Raw genomic sequence first — 19,106 nt, 5'->3', positions numbered from 1 at the left:
GGAGAAACTCATGGTGATGCTACTGGCATTTGGTAAAACGATGCTTTCAATTGCTCTCTACCAGTGAGCACACGTGGGTCAAGACCGTGAAGGAGGGAGACATGTCACTGCATCGTCATGCGAGGGCCAGGGGGAGGGGCTTGAAATCTTGGTAGTCCTGTCACAGTAAAAGAATCCAACAATTTAAAACAAATTAATCTATGTACAGAAAAGACAGAGATTCAAATCTGAGTATTAAACCATTTAATTCTCAGACCACTCACATGCATAATGTTCTTTTACACAGTGTTAAAATAAAGAGGAAAATGTATTTTTATACAAACAGAATTTCAAGTATACATTAATAGACTTTTCAGGTTACTAACCAAGTTGCTAAGATTTCATTCACATTGTTCTTAAAGCTGTTCAACAAGAAAGCTTTTGCTAAGCTGCTTTAAATATGTTTATATAAACCCTTATCTTCACTCTTTCTCTGACTCTCCCTCCCCCAACCCGAGTCTCTGCCCACCCTCCTGCCCGCCCCCCTCCCCCGACACACAGGGCTGGGGCTCTAGGAGACATGCAACCCCCCCCCCCAAGAAGTATTGGCTTGTCATCAGGGGAAGGAGAGAACCTCCAGGAGGAGAGGCCGAGAACACCTGTCAAATCAAGGGTGAGAACCAATCTGATCCTTAGAAATAACATACGTCAAGCTCACATCTTATGTAGCCTTTGTGTTTTCATTGACTTTTTAACAACAACAAAAAACTCAGCCTCCCACAAAACAACCCAGAAGTTTCTGACAATTTGATAGCTGAGAAAATAAGTCAATATTGGGTATTTTCTTCAGTGAAACTTCTCAAATCAGTTGGCATTTTGAACTTTTTCATAAGGTTGTGTTTTTTTTCCCCCCTTTGGCAAGGTTTGGGGGCAGCTTAAAAATGGATGTTATTATTTGTGTGTTTACATTAAGGTGTTTGGTTAATTTCACAGGATCTGGCAAGAGTTCTCCCTCCTCACTCTCCTCCTGAAGTAATCTGGCTCTAGGGCCAGGAACAGCCACTCTCCTTAGGAATTAAAGTGCTTTCTTTTTTTTCAGTAAAAGGGGGTGGGGGGAAGTGTGGTTTACACTTAAGTGATAATGATTAAAAGAAGGTGGGGAGAGAGAAAGTCCTATTCCTATATATAGGTATTTATAATTAAGGTCATAATAAAAACAGATATTCTCTAAGGAAATAAGATGCACAAACGCAGCCCAGCACCCCAGAGGTGCGAGAGGGCGAGCCTGGCTCACTGACTTTTCTGAGGCATCTTTCAGCGATTTGGAGTAATCGCTGCAGATGAAAGAAACAAACCTTAAATGTTAGTTTTTTCAAAGGGAAAAAACAGACTGGTAGGTTCTTATAGTTAAAAACTCTCATTCCCTTTCAGGGAGAACAAGATTTTAGAAATTGATTGTCTGTTTTAACATGAATCCTTGATTAGCAAGTTGTGGGAAAATGTTAGGTAAGTTTGTTGCTTACAAGCATTATGGTAGCTTCTAAATGTCAGGCAGAGGGGGCATCGCTGAGCCTTGCTATCAATTCCTATCAGCCGAGGGGAAGTGAATCGCCCTATAATCTCTTTATTTAGTAGCTACCACTGACTGTTTCCTTTAAATGCTTTACTGTTTCTTGGACAAACCCCAGAGTTTTCCAAAGAGAAGTCAATGCTACATTATTAGCTATGCGAAGAAGTGACGGGCTCAAGATGCGGAGGGGGGGAAATTGACCTGGATTCTGACCTTTGAGTCCAGTGTGATCTGCTTTTCACAGTGACCAGTGGGAAGGCACAGCGCCAGGAACAGGTAGATGGGGGACAGCTGTCACCCACCCTATAAGCACCATAGAGAACACTTGACAGATTTCTTCCAGACCATGTCCATCTGAAGGAAACTGAGTTTCGGCCGCATGACTGTCTTTGAACCCTCAGCCTTCTCTTCTCCCAGAGGCAGAGCTCGAGTGGGTCCCACCCTGAAATCAGGAAGAGCTGATTCTAGTGCTCTTCCAATGCACGTCTCCCTTTACTCGCTTATGCCAACATGCCAAAAACTGAGAGTTCTGGTTTTAAGATTCCTAAAGAAGCCATTGGGTCCTGACTGAACTGGCAGATCTATTTAAGTCCTGCTATTAGATCACAACATGATGGAACAGGCTAAAACTGTGAAAATAGACCATGACAGATGAAAAGTCAGTGAACGGAGACAGAACACACTGCTTCTGCCTACAGTTGGGGAATGTCCGTCTTTTGCTGAGAGTAGGGGGATTGGGTAGGGGGGTGAAACTGTGTAGTGAGACTAGCATTTGTTTAGCTGTTCCAGGAAAAATTTCTTAGAGGTTTCAGAGGAATCAGCAAGCCAACCCAGAAAGGCAGAAAAACTTGACCGAACTTCACAGTCCCAATAGAGAATTTTGTTTCACTCCTGACTTAAAATATAGTACAAGATTATATATTTATTTTTTTTACCAGTACTTTCCCATCCACTTCCTCTACTCCCCCCACTCTCAAAATCCAGTGTGGTATGATTTGCACAAAGCTCAATGATGTTTCACAGTATTCTACAATGTTCTTCAGCATGAAAACCCGACGGGCTACTCTCCGGATACAGACAAGTCCCAGAGGCTACTGCTTTTCAATCCCACCAATATCAGGAAGCCTTCGCAAATTTTCTAAGGCATAGGGAGGAGTTTTTTAATAAGTGACATTGCAGCATTTACATGCTAAGTAAATAGCCAGGCCTTAAAGTTACCATAATGAAATGTCATAGCCTGAGGCTAACTCAGTCCTCTGCACTAACCAATCTTTCCTTCCACCCACTTGTTCTTCTCAAACAGACCACCTATTTGACATTTAAATGGTCCATTATTTGTAGGCAATATATGAGTGAAAATTTCTACGGTGCCTAAAATTCTCCTAGAAGAGAAACTGCTATATTTAAACCTGTTCTTAAACACAGCTCTCTTTCATGATTAGAAATCACTTGGTAGCTAGTTAGTTTGAACAGTGATTCCCATTTTTAAAGGGTAATCAAACAGTTCCCCTTCCCCTTACCACGTGGGAGGTCTGCCATGGGCAGGGGTCTTTACTATCGGTGGGAAGAATGAAAGAACCTCATTTGGGAGTCACTGGATTAGGTCTGTGACAGCCTGCAACAAAGATGCTAAAATGAGTCATTTCACATTTCATGTAAATTTAGAAATATTAGCTAGTGCATTTCATTTGCAAAGAAGTAAGGAAAAGTGAAAGTCACTTTACATTGAAATCCCACTTAGAAGACATGCTAAGAGACAAATAATCAAATGTATTATCATCACCCCAGGAAGGAGTCATTTCTTTCTCCATTAACTTTAACAATGCTTCTTGTTTATTTTGCAAATAGAAATCACCCTAGGTGGCTTGGGCTTGGCTCTTTTAATAAGTTCAAGGGCTCTATTTTAGCTAGCAGAGTTAACAAATCTCCACTGAAATAATATGCAAAGGAAAGAGGACTCTGGAGACCAGACTTTGAAAATTTGTTTTGCTGACTTTTGCATATTTTATGTTTGGTATTGAAAGGGAACTGGATGGATGGCAACCTCTCTCTCCAATATGTGAGGACAAATGGATGATCCATTGTATCACCTTTGCCTTGGCCTACTGGAAGCTTTAAACCCAGAGCCATGCCTGGGGTATCAATAAAGGGATCTTATGAGAAAGACAGAAACATATTAAGGTTACCCTGCCAAATACCCCAGGGTCCCCAGACAGTGATTCTCATCCTTGGCTGCCCATCAGAATGATCGGGGGAGCTTTTCAAACCCAGGCTGCACAGCAGACCAATTAAACGTGAATGTCAGTGGTTTTTTAAATGCCCCAGATGATCACAGCACGCAGTCAAGATGGAGTCGACTGGCTCTGGAATAGAAAGCGTGGAGGCCAGTGTTCACCCAGCAGAGGGAGGAAAGGTAAGCCCCCATGCTTGCTCCCAGATTCACAGATTTAACCTGCCTCAAAGAAACTCCCTAGGCATTTCTCACTTTTTTATTTTTGTTTTCATGTAAATCACTTTAGCTATAAGAGGCCACATGCTAACAGTGAATTATTGATTTAGGTAAGACTGCTCCTTAAGTATGAGGTACAGCAAAATAGCTGGGGACAGGCCTAGGACAAGACTCGGCATAAACAAAAGATAAGCCAGAAGGAAGAATTTTCCTAAGCAGGACTTCATTCCTGAGTCTAGGACATTAACATGGCTTGTAGGCTGACAGTTATTCTACTGTTAGAAAAAAACAGCTGTGGTGAATAGATTCACATTGAGTTTACTGCCTCATCCCCCTCCAGGAGTCATAGTGTATTCAGGGAAAGGTTACTATCGGGATCAGTTGTCACCCATGAGTAATGCTGTCTCACTGTTTGGAATTCCATCCTGTCGGAATCATCACTTGCCCTACCCAGTCAGCGGGTAAGGAAATACTTATCAGCTAGTACCTGAAACAGAGATGCCAACCTTGAAAAATCTGAAAAACGATCACTCTCATTTTCACACCTAACCAGAGAATCCCTGTTTAGACGTTACAACCAGCCAGTGCCTTCGAATGAAAAGGCAGAAAGCTTCCCAGGGTACCTATCAAGGGGCCAACAGTCCTTCCCCAGCTGTAACAAGTGTTCAAATGGTAGACGTGGCTCAGTGTACTCGTTCCCCAAACAGCCAGTCAGTTGGCAGTTACACGTGGCTGTAAAGATTAGGAGGCCTGCTAGTGGCATTTTCCTACTGAAACGACATTTCTTGGCACCCACAACATTCAAGTGAGGCCATCTTGACTATTATTATAACAGTATCAGCATTAAAAACAGGAATATCTGGCTTGGGAGGCTCGGGACCCCGTTAGGGTACAAGCATTACATCTGTTATGTCCGTTACACCCGTTACCAGAGAGGCGTGGCCACTGGCATCCGATGAAATGTGTCCTCACTGCTCGCTTCCCTTAGGGTCCACTAGATGCTGGATGAATGCTGAGTGCTTTCACTACTGTCAATGGCAGAGCAGGAAGATTACAAATAAAAACTTGGTGAAATATGAGGACCCCCGCTCTAACCTAGGCGACAAATGGTCAGGAATTGAATGTTCGTGGAAAACAGAAGCTCCTACTGTTTGCCAGATGGCTCCCTCCGGAGGAAGCCAGCCATTGTGTTGTGAAGACATTCAGTCAAGCATGTGGACAGGTCCATATGGGGAGGAACCGAGGCCGCCCTCCAACAACCGGCACCACCTGGACAGCCACCTTGGAAGTGGGCTGTCCAGCCTCAGGCAAGCCTTCAGGACAGGCCTTCCATGCTGTTTACTCGTCCTTTGACTCGTCATACAACCGGACTGAGGATCTTGCATGCAGCTGGCTATACATTTTATTCACTGTATTAGCTAACACTCAATAGATAATTCCTAATGACTCTTAGAAGTAGGAAAGAAACCAAAAGTATCTACCAGACACCTAAACAGCTGTGTTGTTTTTCAGTCAAGAATAACAGAAGGATGCCTGTTATTACTGCTCCTACTCATCACTGTAGAGGGTCCTAATCAATTTAATGAGAAAAATGAAGCACTGGAAAGGAAGAAACAAAACGTATTTGCATATGAAATGATGGACAACCTAAAAAGCCCAAGTGAGTCAACTAATCTTTTATTGGAAGTAATATGAGAATTGATGGCTGGATACAAAATCAAGAGATCACCGTGCAAACCTCAATAGCTTTGCTACATACCATGAATAACTGACTGAAAAGTGGAAGAAGGACCCGCCTATAATATCAATAAAAAATGCGTAAAGTACCTAGGAATAAATTTAACAAAAACTGTGTAAGACGTATGTGATGAAAACATTAAAGCTCTACTGAAGGACAGACAGGAAGAAGAAATGAACACATGACGTGAGATACCGTATTTCTAGAATGTTGTAGAGATGTCAATTCTCCTCAATTGACAAATTCTCCTCAATTGACAAATTCAATGCAATCCTATTGAAATCCCAAGATGGTTTTTTAACAAAAGTAGTCAGTTGACATTTGGTAGAGAAAATATGAAGAATACCTATGAAGTGTATGAAAAAGAAGATCAAAGAGCAGGAGCTTACCTTACCCGATATCAAAATACACTATAGAGCAACGGGAATGACACAGTGTGATAATGGTACTGGTACAGGTACAGGAAAAGATAACTGGATCAATAGAATCGAGTCCAGATAAAGACAGTATTTTACATCAGTGAAGAAAAAACGAGCCATTTAAGGAAAGATTTTAAAACAATTGGGTCTTCATGGAGTGAAACAAAGTTGGATACCTGGGCCACACTAAAAAGCAAATACAACAAATTCTAGATGGATTAAAAAATATGAAAAAACAACAAATATTATAAAAGTTCTAGAAGACAATGTCAGAGACTATTTTCATGCCACGAAGTGACCAAGGCCTCACTAACAAAACCCACACCCCATACGCCATGAGGAGAGGACAGACTGTAAACAAACACACATCCACTCTTCACAGCCCGTGCCCTCTTCTGCCCTGATTGTCTTCTTCCTGTTGATTTACAAAACTCTCTTAAATATGAAATACATTAATCCTTAAGAAAAAACAAAAACAGGAATATCTGTCTTTGGAGTGATGAAAAGCAAAACAGGTCATCCAAAAATCCATGTCACGCACACCCCCACGTCAAGGTGCTAGCAGAAGGCTCATTATCAGGAAAATATGGTTAATATCCCAGTTCTCTAAAATGGACTGCAAATGGCAACGGGAAAAAGAAAACTCAGGATTCCAACGACTTTTTCACATCGTCATTAGAAGTTGGGTGCGTCTTTAGAAAACAACAGAAAGACTCCACTTCTACTGGTGACTCTTGCCAAATAGAAGCCAATGGACGAAAGCACCACACCCAAGTGTTCTGACACTGATTTGGGCAGCAGAGGCAAACGTTAACATCCAGATGTGACAAGGAGAACTCGATACTGCAGCCTCTATATTTTCCTTGCTACAGAAAGCTACACTCTTTCTTCAGCCAAGTGCTCAGAGGTAGAGGAACTGAAGCGAGTACAGAAGAGAATGGGGTGCACGGTGGCTGAGGCATCCAGCCTCCTGCCCACGGGGCTACAGGACAACCTGGGAATATGCTCAGTCTTTCACGGGAGGTAGAATATTCTACGTTGGCTTATCCGCCTTCATCAGACACCTTTTTCTCACATGCACACATAAAATCACATACACATAGCTGGCAACTCACAACAGCATTGCAAGTGCTGCAACAGCACGCCTCTCCCAACAGTTACTTTCAATCTAAGTTTTGTACTGTACCCCAGCTCTTCTCAGGTAGATGCAAGCCAGGCTGGTTATTTTGAGGACCCCTCCTTTCACCAGGCTTTTAAAGAGACATTTCACTTTAATACCTGCATCTTTTGTCTCTGAAGAACAGCTGCACGAAGTGGGTGCAATGTGTAATAACATCTTTATAAATAGAAAGTGCAAGAAATAAATTCTTTAGCCAAAATACAAACAAGACAACAAAAAGCTCTCATAGCCTACTGTGCCAAGAATTAGATTTTGAGAGTCAATGATACAACTAACAAAATGCTTCTAATACTAACTACCATGGTCATAGCGGATGAGTAAATATATTTATAAACATACATTTATGAAAAAGATATTAAGAAAATAGCCGAACTTCCCACAAAAGTTATTTGCATGAATGATACCACTCTGTGTTCAACACACATGCATATACAATTGAATTATATTAGTGTTTTTATTGGGCTAGTTTTCCAAAAAGAAAACAGGCTCATTTTTTTTTTTTTTAAACTTCAAGTTACATCATTTAAAATCATTTTTGTAAAAATATTAGAAATACCATATAAATCCTAAATATCTCTGCTATCTGACTGATAGCCATTCTAGAGGTGGATTTCAGTCATACTCTTAAGCGACCCCTGTTTTAGCATCTCAGCTTTCAGAGGAAACACTTGAAGCTTTGTTCCCTGTGTTCTCATCCTGTTTCAAGTAGTCCTTGAAGAACCACTAGAGTTAGGGTTCTGTTACCTTATAGGAAACTCAGTAGATCATCTTCAAATGTGACATAAACATCTGCGTTAAGATGTAACTACAGGCAGAAATCTAAACCTTAAGGAATTTCTACTCACTCAGGTTGTTGTGACTGGCTTGAAATGGTTTAGACTTGTGATGCTGAAAAGAAAGAACAAATATTTTGTCAATCTACAGGTTCCCTTTCTTCTGACTTTGTTCTTTTTTGCAATTCAAGACCACAGTACAGAATTTTTGTGTAACCACCAGATGCTTTCAAACGTAAGAGGCAGAGAATCCAGACGAGGCCCAGGGAGCTATCCAGTCCAGAACGAGAGACATACATTACCATAAGATTTTTCATTCCCTGGCAATGTATTTTCAAAGGCTTTCTCTGTCACAAATTGCAGATTTTGAGGTACACCAGAGTGGAAATGTGGATCAAAAAGACTATGTGAAGGCTCCTTTATTTTTATTCATTACAATTTGCCCGTCTTTACCTGACAAAACCTAATTCATCTTGCTGCCTAAATGCCTCAAGCATTCCCTCCCTGGTTATCCAGCTACGAATGCCCAAGTCTTCTCTTTCTCTTCCCAGCTTTTTGTAGAGCCCTGGACGAAGTCTTCAGCCCTGAGTACCCCTTTTGTTCCTGTATTTGCAATTCCTGAGGCCTAAGGCCAGAGATCTCTTTACTACATAACTGGAGGTGACCAGCAAGAAGCCCTCCCAGCTAACTCTCCAGCAATCCACTGCACGAGGAACGGATGGATAATCCCAAACCTTCCTTCTCTTAGAAAGTGTACTGATTTGGGGATGATGATTTTTAGTGCAGAACTTATTCTCTGCCCGTTTCTTATGACGGCAGTAACAGTCTAATGATGATAAGCCACAAGGAGTTATAATAAAGCATCCTGAATCTGACAAATTAACCAAATACCATAAAACCTGTTATTTTAGATGAGAGGCTGGCAGCAACCACTAATTTTAAAGGATTAACAACATACCAAATTGGGCAGTGGATTTTCCCATCCAACAGGTAATGAGTGGGATGAACCCACTCATCTCCAGCACAAGACTGAGCCAGGGGTGGTGCGGTGGTAGTAAAGATGGGCTAGGAGACGTAGGCCAAACTTTCCGTTATCTCAACACTGGGATCCCTCGCGCACTCAATAGAAACTCCCGTGGAAGGAGATTTATTACCTATATAAATTTTCCATACCACAGGAGTTTTCACCTATTTGTAAACTTAAAATATAGCTGACGTCTCTGATAAATCACGTTCAGAACAGTTTTTCACTCCCTCTGGGGCATTTCTGTCTCAGCATGTTCAGTTACCGCGGCTTTGCAGAAAAACAAAACGAAAGAGGCCAATGCTCACAACTGGGAACAAAAGACAAAAATGGAACTTTGGGGCTAAGATAAATGAAACTTGGGGGCTGGTAACTAATGAAATCTGTTGCAGGTCTCCTCCTTCTAGCTCCTTCAATAGCAGATATAATAAATGGTTTCTATGGCACAAACCATGAACTTGAATGAGTGAACACGGAAGACAGACAAAAAAAACGAACACTACCTGTAACGGATTAAAGATGGCCCCCGAATCCTGACACAGCTTCCATCGAATGGTAAGGTATTTCCCCTCCCCTTGCATCTGGGCTGACTGGTGATTTCCCTGACCAACAGTGTATGGCGGTGACTCTAGGACACCTGTGGGCCTGACGTTTAAGAGGACTGGCACCTCCTCTCCAGCCTCGTGCAGGCCTGAGCTGCCACTGTTAATAAGTCTGACTGCCCTGATGGAGAGACCACAGAGTCCCTGAGACTCTATGCCAGAGAGGGAGAGGAGGCCTGTCGAGCCCACCAGTCTGCTAGCCCTCCCTGCCAAAGCATGTGAGTGACATCCTCTTGGATACTCCAGACCAGTCCAACCATCTGCTGAATAAATACTACCAAGTGACCTGAGTGGTCACCACAGGGAGCAGGAGCATTGTCTAGACGAGCCCCTCCTGAATTTCTGGTCCCCAACATCACAAGATACATAAAACAGTTGTGTTAAGTCACTATGGTTTAGGTAGTCTGTACACAGCAGTACATAACTGGAATGCTAGCTGTCAGGTTTTGCCTTGGTAGTAACTCATTCTTTCATCCACCATTAGACCTATCAAACAGGTGACTCCTCTGAATCAGTGGGCAATGTCTCCAGGAAACATTCATCATTCAACATCTACTCAGAGATCAACTGCATTAGCTTTCGAAGAAATCTTCCAACCTCTTGTTGAATTAATAGTTCACCATAAGCAGTACTGTTACTCGCTATTGTATGTTCCAGTTCACCCCAATTCTCTATTAGTAAACAGTCAGCATGATGCAGTGGAGATAGTCTGGGCTTTGGAATCAGGCTGGTAAGTCTTGGCTGTCAGATTTATCCACTGTGTGACCTCGGGCTCATCGTTTCCTCATCTGTACGTGGTATAATTATATCTATTAAAGGCAACACAATCTATTAAGAGTGTCAACTCTAGTGTGAAACTGCAGGGTCTACCTCTCTGCATCTGCTTTCTCCTTTCTAACATGAAGATAACAACAGTATCTACCCTCATGGGATTGTCATAGGATTAGAGTTGATCAGTGTGAGGCACATACAACTGTGCCTGGCACACAGAAAGCATTCAGAACAAGTAAGCTCCTTTGAGTTCTACTGTTGTTACCACACAGGATTTTCAGGATTAACTGTGATTATGTCACTAACGCACTTGGTACAGTTAATTCTGGTCCCTTCTTTTTGATCTTGTATCTCTAGTGAAAAGTGCAGGCTTTGAAAAAGCATTCATCCAGACTCCAACCAAGTGGGTTTAGGATTCTCAAGTACAGGAAGCCACATCTAAACTATGCCTAAAATCACTTTTGTTATACAAATTCCAAGCATTGTCTGGGACCCAAAAGTACTTACTAATTACTTAATGGAGCAGATTCCCCAGTATGCTACCTATCACTTAAGGTAAGTAACTTCACAGAGAGAAATATTTTTCCATGAGATACTTCACTTTTGGCATTATGGATTAATTCAGATTCTAAGATTCACAGTATATTAAATTGTGCTGTTGGCCACATGAGATGCTGTACATACATCTCTCTTCACTAGATGGTGAAAGAAGCAAGCATTAGAAAACTTTTGTATTTTTCATAACTGCTCTGCCTTTGTAACTTCTACTTTGTTGTTTACAGCTTCCACTCTTTTGAGCTAGTGGGCCTTTCTTAACCGTGTTAAGATGGGAGGTATTTCTTATATAATGGGAAAGATGTGCGAGAAGAAATTTATTTCCATATGTACCCTCTGTGAGGACACTGTGTAGTACTATTTGCCTTTTAAGTCGTTGTTGTTCCTCCCAGTTGAAGGAAAACATAGTCTGCCTACACAATACAACTGGAGAGTCTGTACAGGTATCTTCCAGGTTTTGATATCATTGTTCCTACTAATTACATCCTTTGGAATGTAACTAGGTCAAGTGTTTCAAAGTACTCATAACTTCCAACTTTGGCTTGTCCTGGGCAAGAAAATCTACTTACTGTAAAGTAAAAAGACTGGCCCTGGGGAAAGCACCAATTAAGAATAAGAAGATTGAGAACAGTGAAAGAGACTAGATAGAAAGCAAAGAATGCACAACGTGAGACTGATAATTCACAAAGAAGCCATAATGCTTGGCAAACTCCACTGCTTTCAACAGATTCCTATTTAAATGACATCTACCACCACGGCCTCAGGCAGACCTGCAGACAGACCTGCGTGCAGATGACTGACTCACTGGGCTCTTTCCCAAGTCCTGTGACCCGGATTAATCAGAAAAGCAACGCTCCAAAATCTCAAGGACTCGCTATTACTATGAGTAGAAGGGCTCTAAGACAAGCTGGAGCTAATCTAGGCGAATATTCTGGAACCTTACAGATAAAGACTATTCATTACTAAGAGGGTATATCATATAAAACGTACTAATATCCAATGTAAGTAGTGAAGAGGTGCCCTCCAGAAGGCTAGGTCACTCATCCAAACTTTGTGTGTGCTGTGGAGCTTACCACAAATAAGAATCGAACTCACTGCATTGTATCAGCATGGCCTCGAACACTTCATTCGTGTAAGTAAACCGAACTCAGAAGACCATGTATTGTTTCCAAATGGGGAACAAATATACCCTCCTTTTGCAAAGAATTATTTATTGTTATCCTAACATTTCCCATTTTTTCCACATCTAGCATGAATAAGCAATTTGAACGGTAAGAATAAACATTCACAACACAAATATGTAAGACCCAATATATGTTCAAGAGAATTACAGACAGCAACAGAAATTGGAAGATAGGTCTCAGAAGAATTTGAAATCCTCAGATGTTTCCTAATGTTTTAGAACATTCATTAGAAAAAGAAAAGGACGATGTGGCTTTTTACTACTCCACATGGAACAGAGTGAGTTTACTTGAGAAAATTAAAGTGAAGACTTACAGTACAAGCAAAGATTAAAGGCTTCTAATCTAGAAAAACAGTACTTTGGATAAGAATCAAACCACTTATTATAACAGAAATAAATTTTTAATACTAATGGGAATAAATTCATCCTTGCCATCATTATGCAAACCGGTTCAAGTTAACCCAGAGGAATGGCAAGACTGATTTATAAAAAAATTAGTTGTTTTTTTTTTACAGTAATTTATGTAAACATGGTACTCACTTAACCTTACATCACTGCGTGGGAATTATTTTTTAAAATTACTTTGTTATATCTGTAACTACCACCCTAGACTTTAATCTACCTGCACCTCTGAGGCAAGGTAAGCCTATTCCAAATGCTCTTAAAGCAATGGGAATCATTAAGGAGCTCAGAGAGGGTTGTGAGAAAAGGAACGAGAGAAAGATGGCAAACTCTGTCAAGAAAGTGACCTATATATGGCGATATGAATCGAAAACCTTTTTAAATTTATGAATATATAAAGGCAAAATGGCAGGATTGATGAATTTTGGGGGTAATTCCTCCAAGCCTAATTCTGAAGCTGGCAAATTCTTCTGTCAAGTATCAGATAGTAAATACTGTATTTTAGGCTTTGCAGGCCATGTGGTCTCGGTCACAAGGACGCAACTTTGCTATGAGAGTAGAAAGCAGCCACATGCAATAAATACCTCAATGAGTAACTGGGGCACTATGCCACTATCACTTCCTTTACACAAACAGGTGGCCTCAGGATTTGGCCGGAGGAAAGCAGTTTGTGGAACCCTGACCTAATCCATAAATCCCAGAGATATACTTTGCTAAGGGGCATCCTCTCAAATTTAGGGATTTACCTGGCTAAATTGCTTCTCGTCCCTTTTCTAAATCTCAGCAACCAAAATACTTCAATATTTTGCACTCTTTCCCATTTAGCATAAGAGCTCTGTTTTTAAAGTTAGTAAAGACTTATCTGTTAGTTCTTGAACAAGTTAAATAACAGATAAGGAAAAGGATGTTTGAGAAGGAGGAAAAAAACCACGTCTGTTGTGTCTGAAAAAAGAAAAACTTCCAAGATTCCAACTCTTTCCTGATTAAAAGCCTTTCCACTATAATTAAGAGGTAAACTATTCAATTTATTTTCCTTTTCATTACCTGCTATTTCTATTTCTTTAAGTTAGATCTTCTAGTCAAACAAAATGGTTTTTAACAGTTAAAAGAAACAAAATTACTATCAAGTAACAGCTAAAACTTTTTAAAAGTGATTTTTGATCAAAGACTATTCAGCTATTAAGGATGAATTTCATATTTCTGCCAGATCACTTCCAACCAAGTCCAAATTTCAACTACTAAGTTAGGAGGAAAACGGTTTATTTCTATTGTCATGCCATCTTTGGAAAACCATGTTTCACTGATGTAGAGGGAACAAGAAACATTAAAAAATACCAAAAAAAAAACAAAAACAAAAACACAAACAAGAAAACTGCTTTAACTGCTATCTCCCTTCTTTAATCTCTAGCCTATAATAACTAATTTATTTTCTGTATTCAAGATTAGATTAAACACTCTGGTCCAATGAAATGGCTTGGGGGTCGTTTGCATCTTACATACAATAAATCTCAGCTCAGTTCAGAGGTAAATATGGTTCTGAGTAAAGAGAGAACAGGTCATCAGAAAGAGCCTTTGTGCCTACGTAGTGTTCTGTTACTGTTGGTGCCAGTGATGTGTGTGATCCGCGAGTTCCGAGAGATCAAAGGCGCCCCTTGGAATGAAAGCAGACTGCCACACTGCCATCTCTTCTTTTGCTGAGAACATTGGGTGGCTCCTTCGCTATGAAGAGCCACTCAATGAAGGAAAGAAGTCCCAGTGTTTGCTATTTCACGGCCTTAAAGCACTCAGTGATGATTTAGCTCTCATTGCTAATGCAGTTCCCTTCACAAGGTGACATGTGCAAGTTAAGATTTGGTAAGGAGGTTTCAGCATTAGCTCAAGTCCATTTAGTACATACACCCATAAGGGAGGTATCCTCTGTGCCCACAACACAGTCAGTCACTAATGTAGACAGAACACTGCTAACTCCTAGGACCCTACAGTGCTGTGAGCTAAGAACTAGTACATGTCACAGTGAATCTACGTAAGAATCTTGGATAGTTATTTAGAATAATAATATCTCTTCTAACCAAAATGGGAAAATTGCTATCAGAAACTTGAATTTGTTTAAAAGCTGGCCTGGCTTGAATTTTCATGAATCTCACAGTTCTGGGCTAGACCAGTTAGGAGGAGAGACCCAGCAAACACAATAGTGCTGACATGGTCCCAGGTGACCGAGAAGCACTCTATTCACAGTATCAATGCAGCAAAAGCTATTAGAAGTGAATGAGAAGGGAGCGGGAACCCACCAAACCCTCGTAGCATTTCCACATTGTTAGAGAGTCCCTACTTCATTTAAAGTGTTTGCTGCTAACCCTGGATGGAGTATTGACAAATGTTGCAAAGTTTGTCTTTACAGAAATTACTGCACTTCACCTTTACAATTTGGTAATCGTTTAAGAAGCTCTACTTTCTCACATAAAATCTAAGAAACTAACAAAGCAATAAAGAACTTTCCAGCATACTACTTCTTAAAAGTAGGATGGATTTAGTCTTTTTTTGGTAGGCTGAAAAGCTCCATCTAGAGCAGCATGTTGTATACTTCTCGCCTATTTAGTGATGGCAGAGTCCACTGAAAGCCTTGACTACCAGTTGAAATGTTTCCCTCAAGATTTCAGTCTAATTTCAACTCCTCTTTTTCTAGGCCACAGAGCATAGCTGGTCCCTAAAAGGGCCCTAAGTGATTTTTCACCTGTTGTCCAACGAAAGAGAATGCCCCAGTCTATGTCTTCTAAAGATAAAATAAAGCTTCAACACTATGTTTGAGGGTAGGCTCTTAAAAAATGGTAGCATCATTACATTCCTATAAAAAGATGCATTTCTGTTTTTCCAGAAAATAACCATTCTCTATTGATACGGTGCAACTGTACGTGTATGTACAATTCCCAGATTGCTTAAGACTTACCCTTTGCACTCCATTTTCCTATTATCCAAGAAATGCCATCTTTTCTACCCTCCTTTCCACAATCACAAAGCATCCTCAGGAAGGGAGCACACTAGTAATATTCTCACAAATGGCTCACCAGTGCAGGCGTGACCAGCCCCTCTCCGAAATCTCTTAAAATTATCAATGCCTCTGCACCAAAACAATTTCTTAAACCACTACACATTTAAATACTCTTAAAATATTAATGATCATTAAGAGAAGCTAGCAATTTTTCTTTTCTATTTGCACTTGTAAGCATCTACTTGCCTGCATCCATTAGTAATCCTCCTTTATTCTCTGCATGCAATACAGGGCATCTAAAACTATGTTTGGTAAGTTCGTTCTGACTCAGTGCCGGATGAAGAATCTCTGAAATACCCAGAATTACCAAAAAGGTCCCTTGAAGTTTTAAAAATCTTAGGAATGATTAAGTAACCAAACCTGATCAAAACTGACGCCTTGATCAGTTTATTGCAACATGACTGTGCATGATGTTTTCTGGTAAATGCCCTGTACTGTATTATTAAAAAGCAAAGCTCTTGGAGTCACCAGCAATTTGCTGGTGGTTGGTTTATGACTTACTAGGTTTGCAGACATGAGACATGGATTTAGTGAGGTTCTTCTATTGGACTGAAAATATGAACTATCACATATGTAGAAGGAAATGGATTTGTGGTTGCAGTAGGAACCATAACGTTGAATTTTTTCAACCACGATACCGCAGAAAAAAATGTTTAAAACTTCATATAAAAATTATCAAATATGGAGACCTGTGGATTTAAGATACAACCCAGGCTCATTTCACTGGAAAGTGACATTTTTGATGTATTATAATATTGCTGTTACGTGAAACTAGGAGCCAGAGACTGGATGAAACTTTGGTAGTCAGCCTAACACATTAATGCATCTGGACTAGAGTCATCTCCTAACACCCAAAGATACACAAGCACTATGGTTTACAAATTCCAATCAGTAAGTTGCAGTAGGCTCTGTGCTGTTCCACATTTGCAAACCAAAGACTTCCTTCCCTGCTCCCCTCACCTCCACACAGCACTCGAACCCCGAAGTGTAGCAGTACCTATTGCAAACACTGCTGCTCATTTCACTTCCAGTTGCCTAAAGTGCTTCCGGGGATGCTGCCCACCAAACGCTCCAAGATGGCTGCTTACACGAAACAATCCGGCAAAGTATGAGATGCCCGATCAGGATAAAGATAAGGTCTAACCTTTCAAAACAGTAAGAAGCACCAAGATTCTTTTTTTTTTCCTTGAAATGTGAAACTGCATGTTCTGGCAAGGAAGGAAGAGATTCCTCATCGTCACCATCATGACTACTTCCTTCTCACTTGTGATTGGCTGGTTCAGATGATCAAGGCTCATGCTGCGTTTTAGATCTGGGCAACTACAGCCACGAGGATGATATGGACCAAAGTACAGTCTTCAAACGTGACTGGTAGATAAATGACCATTTGTCATTGTTTTGTTAAAAAATTTCTTTTCTTATAAAGTTAACAAACCAAGGCTGTTGATCCCTGAATTAGAAAGGTGATTTGCTTGATAATTTTCCAAAGAGTGAGGTGGGAAGAGGAGGGGAAAAGCCTCTAGTGCTTTCGTGGATGTTGCTGGTCCTCTAGTTTGGCAACATCTTCCGATTGAGTGATGTGGCATTTTGTGAATCAAAGTACCAGCCCATGGCCGATGCTGGCTGCTCACGGCCCAAAGGGGAAGAGGGTCTGCCCCCTCCCCCTCGATGTTTCAGTCTGGGCCAGTGGTGGACACAGAGCCCTGGGCCGTTTCCCCAGGAGCAACTGTCTCTTCTTGTGAAGGGGACTCTTCCTCAGCTTGTCCTCGAGATGTGACAGTTGTTTCAGGGGAGATGCTATGAGGCCCCTCCAGGGGTATACAGCCAGGGTGGTTTTTGCGAAAGTGCTGATTCAAGATGGCCTGGAAGGGAAAACTTTTGCCACAAACATGACAGTGAAAGGGCTTGTTGCCTGTATGCTTGCGGATGTGATACTCCAGCTGATCTTTCCGGGTGTACTTCTTGCCACACATGCGACAGACAAATGGTGTGATCCCCATGTGCAGGCGCATGTGCCGGTCCAGGCTCCCCTTCTGGTTGAAGGATTTGGCGCAGTAGATGCAGGTGAGACGGGGGTTGTACCGGAACCACCGCTCGGATACTTCCTGCTCTCGGAGGTACTCCACGTAGCCGCTTATTCCCATCACTGCGGACTCTTCTACCTGTGCCAGGCGAGCAAGACAAGCACACGACAACATAGACGACTAAGTGGGCATGGTAAAGGAAAGCAAATCTATTTTTACCTCTGCTATGAAGCTATATGCCTATGTGTAGTAGCGATCCAAACAGGAAATTAATTACTACCAAAAAGTAAAGATGTTAACATAACAAAAAAAAATCTGAGGACACTATATTCCATTACCATAACAGAACAAGACAGTAAAGTTACTTTCTGGCTAACAAACTGCATGCTTCTTATTAACCCCCCATTGAATGTTCTATTTTGCAGCGACAGGAGACCCTGAGGCCACACATACCATCCTCTGGGAATCTAATTTGCAACTATATCTAGATAATCACGTAGGTACTCAGACAGTACTGGTCGACTAGAACTTTCTGTGATGATGGAAATGTTTATTTATCAGCACCATCTAATAGAGTAGCTATTAGCCATATGCAGCTATTAAGCATTTGTAACATGGCTAGTGTGACTGAGGAACTAAATTTTTCATGTGTTTTTTTTTTAATTTCTCATGTTAATTGCTTTCAATTAATTAAAATTTAAATAGCTACATGTAACATGCCTAACGGCTAGTATATCTGACATTATGACAAGCACATTATAAATTATACTTATGGCATTATCATTGATACCAAAATTTAATCAATTAGTAACTGGCTTTATAAAAACGTATACAATTTGTAGGCGACAGCATTCCTTTTTATCCCAAAGTATTTCAGTGTCATACTAACATATTATCTTCATTCCAGCACTACTCAAAGTTTAACCGACCTCAGAGCAAACTGACAGAAGAGCTGGAAAAGGAAACGAGACTGAATATGAATTTACTAGCTGGGTTACTCTTTCCTATAAGCTTTTCACAAATTGATTCTCAGTAAGTATTTACTGACTGATTACTGTCCATCAAATACAATGTCAGAGCAAGAAGTACAAGACTTGATTTCTGATTTTACTCTCTGAACTAAAGATAAACCGTTTGAACAAAACAGACAAAACAAAGAGTAATGGGAAATACACATTCCTAATGACGTTGCTAATTCACTTTTCCAACTGTTTATACTAAAGGCAAACAAATTATCATCTAATTGTATATACCTATTATTTGCAGTGGTTTTTAATTGATTTAAACAGATTATTAAAAGTACACAGAGTAATCTCCAACCTCTCTTAATGTAAAGTACCTCCCGCCAAGTTAAATTTCTTACATTGCGATAACTAATTTACTTGACATTA

General features: G+C 40.7%; 1 protein-coding gene across 7 annotated transcripts in view; it reads right to left on the bottom strand.

Moving 5' to 3' along the window:
• Positions 1-228: 228 nt before the first annotated feature.
• The window catches only part of ZBTB37 (zinc finger and BTB domain containing 37), a 28,007-nt gene continuing 9,129 nt past the window's right edge, over positions 229-19,106 (bottom strand). For 5 of the 7 annotated variants that reach the window (XM_019724546.3, XM_088801572.1, XM_088801571.1 and 2 more), the window contains one exon: positions 229-17,853. In XM_019724546.3, the coding sequence (XP_019580105.1) occupies positions 17,365-17,853 (489 nt within the window). In that variant the 3' untranslated portion in view covers positions 229-17,364. The remainder of the gene's footprint in view (positions 17,854-19,106) is intronic. The other 2 variants (XR_016022709.1, XR_012492841.2) reach the window with 2 other exon arrangements.

This window comes from Rhinolophus sinicus, chromosome 11 (assembly GCF_057876585.1).
Source record: "Rhinolophus sinicus isolate RSI-liver-muscle chromosome 11, RSI-T2T, whole genome shotgun sequence".
NCBI lineage: Eukaryota > Metazoa > Chordata > Mammalia > Chiroptera > Rhinolophidae > Rhinolophus > Rhinolophus sinicus.
Note: the sequence above shows the minus strand (reverse complement) of the source record. Positions and strands in the feature narration are given on the sequence as shown.